Raw genomic sequence first — 6,223 nt, 5'->3', positions numbered from 1 at the left:
CTTCTTTATCTTATTGTGCTTTGCACTTTGTTACTTGTTTTATTTTCTTGTATTACTTCTCCACTTTTATATCGCAACTGTTGCACAGCAATTTCCCTCGGGATAAATAAAACTTCTTGAATCTTGAATCTTTCAATGTCAACTTTTAAGCAAAATGTGTATCACCACATAAATACAATACAATACGTACATGAATACATTTTGAGTATAATAGATGCACTTTTTCACTATTAAAATATATGTAACATAACTGAATCGTTCTCAGACCAGCCTTTGATAAGCATTTGGTAGTTTCGTACATCTGCCAAAGCAATTCAAACTTTAGCTAACATATTTGACTGGTTATAGGCTTGTTAAAAAAAAAATATATATATATATATTTCTTGATTTGGGGAGATAGAAAAAACCTGCCAGGAACAGTTCATGGAGACTAAGGTAACATTATTTTATTTTATTTTTTCTCTGACTCCCATACATTTTCAGTTTCTAAGGTGTTGGAAGGAGGTGAGCGTGACCAAGACTGACTGACCCCGGGTCAGTCAGTCAGAGTCAGACTGAACCCAAATCCAAATGTGTAGCCTGCTTGATAATGAAACAATAACATGTTCGGAAAAAAAAAATATGATGCCAACGAATAATATTTGTATTATTATGATTAAATACATTAATTTTTTTAATATGTTAAGTAAAAAAGGGCAGTAGGATAATTATAATGTCTACTTAATATGATCATACTCGAATGAATCCTACAATTTCAAAATATATATTTTTTATATCCAACCTAACAACCATCACAAATAGGTATATCATATATGAGGGAGCTATGACAGAAAAATACAAGATTAAAGCACAGGAGGAAGATTATTACATTTACAAATTGTAAAGAATCCCACAAGGACCACCTGAATTCATTAAAGATGTTTTTTCATGATTAACCTCAACAAAGAACTCAGCTCTTCTGACAAATAGTTGATCCAAAACCTTTGGAGAAGAGAAGCAGTTGGATCTCTTTATGTGCACAATGGATCATTCAACCACTCCAGGGAAAAGAAATGTTCTCTCCTTTCATTTCCCCACTGATGTAAGCTGAGAACTGGAGATCCTCCTCTGGGCTGAAATGGTTTTTCCAGTCTCCATTAATGCCTGAGTTTAACACACACACATGCACACAAGAACACACACACACACACAGGTTTTTAAAGGATAATAAAATAGTAAAAGAACATATTGTAGATGAAAAGTGATGTAGTGGGTTATAAAGCAGTGTTACAGATTGATCCTGGTCTAAATGAACAAAGGGATATGATGAACAAAGGGATACGGTGTAAGTATGGACTCAGATGCCCTCTATAGGTTAAACATAATCTATTGCATAAGTTACCTGTTATGCAACCCGTTTTGGTTTACAATCAGTCAGTGCGTTCACATGACACTCAAGAAAATCAAATTATTGGGTTAGTCCGACATTGATTGGATTTTTAAGATGCATGTATACACCTTAGTCAGACTAAAATTGAACCTAGATTATTAGATAAGTAATAATTTGTGTAATTTTTGTAATAATTATCCACCAAGGTGTAGCACTACCAATTGGTTTGAGTTAAGTACATACCTTTTCTGAGAAATTGAGACTTGCTAGGGTCCATGAACTCCTTTGGGACCAGTGAGTAATTGGACATGCAGTTTTTGCTCATGCTTTTAAAGGAGCAATGATCAGCTATCCCTTGCAAAGTCTTTTCGCTGAGATCAGTGCCAAGGAAAGTTGAAAATTCCCCCAGAGTTCCAGGCAAATTCTGTGGTGACACACACAAGTAAGCAGAGGTGTAGGCGTAGCCAGCTGTCAATTTGAATCGCCCACGGTATCAGACATGGGTTGTTGTAAGACCACACTGAATACAATATTGAGTATGGGGCTCCATCACTCAAGAAATATAGCATGTAACAGTATTAAAACAACACATGTAATAAGACGCCGCGTGAAGAAAAACAATGGGTGCTTCAAAGTTTGAGAATGCATTTATACAGCAAGAAAAAATCTGCTAAAATTAAGTTTTTGAACAGGCGCCACCAGCCATGACCAATCCAAGATCCTCCTCTTGAGTAGCTCAAAACAGTCCAAACGGTTTCCAGCTGCTGTCAGACACCAATTCAAAACATAAAACCTCATCGGCTAAAGATCTACACTCTAGGCCAGACCCAGGTTTGTCGGTTTGGTGGAAATGACACAACATATCACACATGCTGTGTGTGGAGTAATGTTTTATTACTCCACATCCCTTGCAAAGGGATGGAGTAATGTTTTATTACTCCACACTGCAGATCATTTTTCTTTCGATAACGTGAGCCTATTTACGAGTTTTGGCAGATCCCAATAAGCTAACAGTGCGGCATTACCTCCACCATGGCTTCATAAGTGGTGTACAGTATTCTGTCTCCCAGATCTGTATGTCTCCAGCTCTTGACGTGGTCTGTCCATTTTCCAAACATAACTAGAAACAAGACAGAGGTCAGGGGTTAACTTGGATTCCCTTCTTCTGTACAGGACTCCTGCACACTGTTCAGAGAGCTTCACAATCAGTGCACAGCCGTATATAAAGCATTGTGCCTGGCTCTCCATGCACACAGTTGTTTAGTAGCGCAACACGACGGGACACGACGCTCGAGTTGAAATATTTGAACTTTGCCGCGACATTGAGTGACGTAACGTAACGTAATCAGCGTTCAACCGGCCACCCATTCCCTGCAGTCCGGAGTGAACCGCAACATGGAGGAGAAGAGAGGAGAGTGATTGTTGCTTTTTGCGACTCCCGGAGCTCAATATATAATATATGATATTATATCATATAATATTAAATGTCTATATAATATAATATATAATATCATGGCCAAAAGCTGTGTGCGCCTCCGGATGATATTGTGAATCTGAGCTTCCCTTGCAGTCTTAGAGAAATCGCCACTGACGCGCGACTATATTCGCATGATAAAACTTGCACAAATCATATACAGCGACAGATTATGACTTGTCGCGTGACAAAACTCATGCGAAACCGCGACCAGGCGACAAATGTGGCACAGCTTTTGGCCGTGATATTATATATTATATTATATTATATAGATATTTATATATTATATAATATAATATCATATTATATTATATATAGAGCTCAGGGAGTCGCAAAAGGCAACAATCACTTTCTCCTCCATGCTGCGGTTCACTCCGGACTGCAGGGAACGGTTGGCCGGTTGAACGCTGATTGGCTGTTACGTTACGTCATTCAAGGAGTGAACGCTGATTGACTGTCACCACGCGACTGCCGTGGCAAAGTTCAAATATTTAAACTCAAGCGACATGTCGCGTCGTGGGGCGTTCATGCAGCGCCACATTTCAACTGTTGCCACAGGTTTTTCTAGCGACAAAAGTCGCCTGATACGCGTCTCTATGTTGACTTTGTATGGAGTCGCGTCGCCCTGTCGCTTTTGGTGTGAAGGTACAGTTACATGTATTTCTGACCCACTGTTATCTAAAATGTGAAACCTCTGACCTTGGCCCTTGAGAAACTTGTCCATGAACTCCTGGAAGGTCCCGGGGTCATCAAGGAACTTGGCCATCTTGTGGAAGTGGAACGATGACACCATGGTGTCTTTGGGGTTCCGTGTCACGTAGATGACCTTCAACAGACAAAACATAACTAATAGGCTGTTATAATATGGAATGATACTTACTAAAAATTATAACTTATTACTTATAAATATTGGATTTGTGTGAAAAGCGCTGTGAAGTGCTAGTGTGTAATTTTGTTATACACATTGTTATACATGCGGCTTACAGTGTGGAGATCTACAAAACATTTTATTCTATGAAAACAATGGAAAAAAACAAAACAAATACTGACATTACTGATATTTTTGTATCGTAGGCCTACATCTTTTTGAAAACTTTTTCCAACTGAGTTGTGCACATTATTGAAACTAATGAAGGCCTACCACTACATTCATGTTGTTGTGGTGTGGAGAATAAATATATACCTACCATGAAATTGTTTTTTTCAATAAATACAATCTCATCTGTCTTTTACAATTGTGTAACAAGTGCAAGCATATATTTTGCATCAGCTCTTACTTGCCAAATAAAGAACCTGACCTCCCCCCCCGCCCAGCACTATATATATATATATATATATATATATATCAGTGGCGTATATATATCAGTGGTGGCTGGTGATAACAATTGTTGGTGGGGCACGGTAATATAAAAAAATGAATTTGCTAGATTTGATTTCCTGTATTCTGGTGCATTTTGGGGATGGCCACTATTCATTCAGATTCATAGCCTACATCCTGACTTGCAGGGCCTGGGCAAGCTTACAAGCATACCCATTGTTATTATTATGATATTGAGGAAATTCATGATCACTGTCCGATGGCGATTTTTTTTTTTGCGCCAATGAAAAGCCGTCTCTGCTTGATAGACAGCAAAAAGTTCGCGAGTTTACTGACTTTAAATGGTTGATGGCAGTTGCAAGTACGGTCTATTATCATACAATTAAACGAGGCTAAACGCGATGTATTTGTGTTGATTTATTTCTGTAAAATAGTTTATTCAAAGTTGGCAGATATATTCGAGTGAATATTTCACGGAGGGGCAGCGCCCTGGCGCCCTCTATTGACCCACCGCCACTAAATATAAGTGTATTCATATATATATATATATATATATGGACATATCGAACCTCTAATACATTGTTTACACATCTACAAACGCTTCATTCACCTTGGCTTTGGAGCTGCTAAGAGAGCTGGGCATAAGGTGGTAAGGAAGGTGAGAGACCATCACCCGCGGAGACTTCAATTTGTCCAAAACCAGGGCCAATCTTGTCTCCTCAAACCAGGGAACCCTATCCCAGTTGGGAATGGTCGTTACTGGTGTCAGGTCCCCCCCATTTAGCAGCAATGGAATTATCTCCTGCATCCACGTTGTGCCTTCGGGTTTGAATCAAAAGGAATGCACCAATATTAACGTTTTCATACATTACTCATCAATCACCATTACAAAATAACAAGCTTACATGATGTGACTTGATTTAGCCTGTGTGCAAACAGTATGTGGCTATGTCTGGCAGCCTGACATTCCTACTCCTCAGAGACATTAAGCCTGTTTTTCTCTCCACAATAGGCTACTCGCAGCAGCTTACATTGAGGTTTTTCGTCTCCTCTGCTTTCCAGCCACAATGACACTCTAAATAACTCGGTACCCGGCCATACATGATACCACGCTACTTGCCAGATTTGGGGTAGGTGACGATCAAAACGTCATCCTCCTTGAACTCAAACTCCGCAGCAAATCGTAAACTCTCTTCACTGTGCGTCTCGTTGGGCAACAGCAGTCCACGATGAATAGTGTACTTATCGGAACAAGTCGTCGCCATGTTGCCCTGCGGGTGTGAAGATAGAGGTGGAACAATCTGCCTTCGTGAAAGTTTTGGTGATCACCTCCTGAAGTTTGCATCCGAGCCGGACTATATGCGTGCGTCTCAGTGGGCGGAGCACGATGATTATTACACTCAGGTTCAACACACACTTCAGTTTGAATAAAAGTCAGAAATTCACCTGTATTTAAGTTCGTATTTAAGTCCAAGTGGGCGAATAATTATTGAGCAAGTCATGATTTTCTTTTAATTGATTGCTGAGCTGCAGTGCTGCTGAGGCGTTTCTCACTGTTGATTGTGCTGATGCTCTATTACTGGGGAGTTTCTGTTTATTGTATCAATGTTTTATTACTAATGATTTGTTGCTTATACGTACTTGTACGTTTTATTATTGATCTTATAAGATGTAAGGTGACCTTGAGTGCCAATGGCAGGAGCCATTAAATACAATGTAGGCCTATTGTTATTATAATTATTGATATTATCATTATTATTATTATTATGAATCGTCACATCAGTGTCGAATTCGACCTTGTGGTTCAGACTGATCTGTTGTATTCCCTTTTGTGGTGATTTGGGGGATCTGTGAATGCTCAACATGTTACTGAAATACTGCATGAATGCAATGTTGAATGATGTTAAACCATTTTTTTGGCTGATTTGGTGTGCTGAGGTGGTTGCATTCACTCGTTTAGTGCGCACTATTAAATGCTGTTGGTGCGAAAGCACCCCAGAGTGAATGAACTCGTGAAACAGAAGTATCGTCATGTAATCCATGGATTTCAACAATGTATCTG

At 39.3% G+C, this 6,223-nt stretch overlaps 1 protein-coding gene across 1 annotated transcript in view; it reads right to left on the bottom strand.

Moving 5' to 3' along the window:
* sult2st3 (sulfotransferase family 2, cytosolic sulfotransferase 3) overlaps window positions 1–5,471 on the bottom strand; it is a 5,514-nt gene extending 43 nt beyond the window's left edge. The window contains exons 1-6 of the mRNA XM_084471319.1: window positions 5,282–5,471; window positions 4,772–4,980; window positions 3,543–3,669; window positions 2,395–2,489; window positions 1,613–1,793; window positions 1–1,143 (exon numbers count right to left, since the gene is read on the bottom strand). The exon at window positions 1–1,143 is cut by the window's left edge and continues 43 nt beyond it. Of these exons, the coding sequence (XP_084327445.1) occupies window positions 1,031–1,143; window positions 1,613–1,793; window positions 2,395–2,489; window positions 3,543–3,669; window positions 4,772–4,980; window positions 5,282–5,426 (870 nt within the window). The 5' untranslated portion in view covers window positions 5,427–5,471 and the 3' untranslated portion in view covers window positions 1–1,030. The remainder of the gene's footprint in view (window positions 1,144–1,612; window positions 1,794–2,394; window positions 2,490–3,542; window positions 3,670–4,771; window positions 4,981–5,281) is intronic.
* Window positions 5,472–6,223: the final 752 nt, after the last annotated feature.

Source organism: Micromesistius poutassou (genome assembly GCF_964030765.1).
Source record: "Micromesistius poutassou genome assembly, chromosome: 8".
In the NCBI taxonomy this organism is placed as follows: domain Eukaryota; kingdom Metazoa; phylum Chordata; class Actinopteri; order Gadiformes; family Gadidae; genus Micromesistius; species Micromesistius poutassou.
Note: the sequence above shows the minus strand (reverse complement) of the source record. Positions and strands in the feature narration are given on the sequence as shown.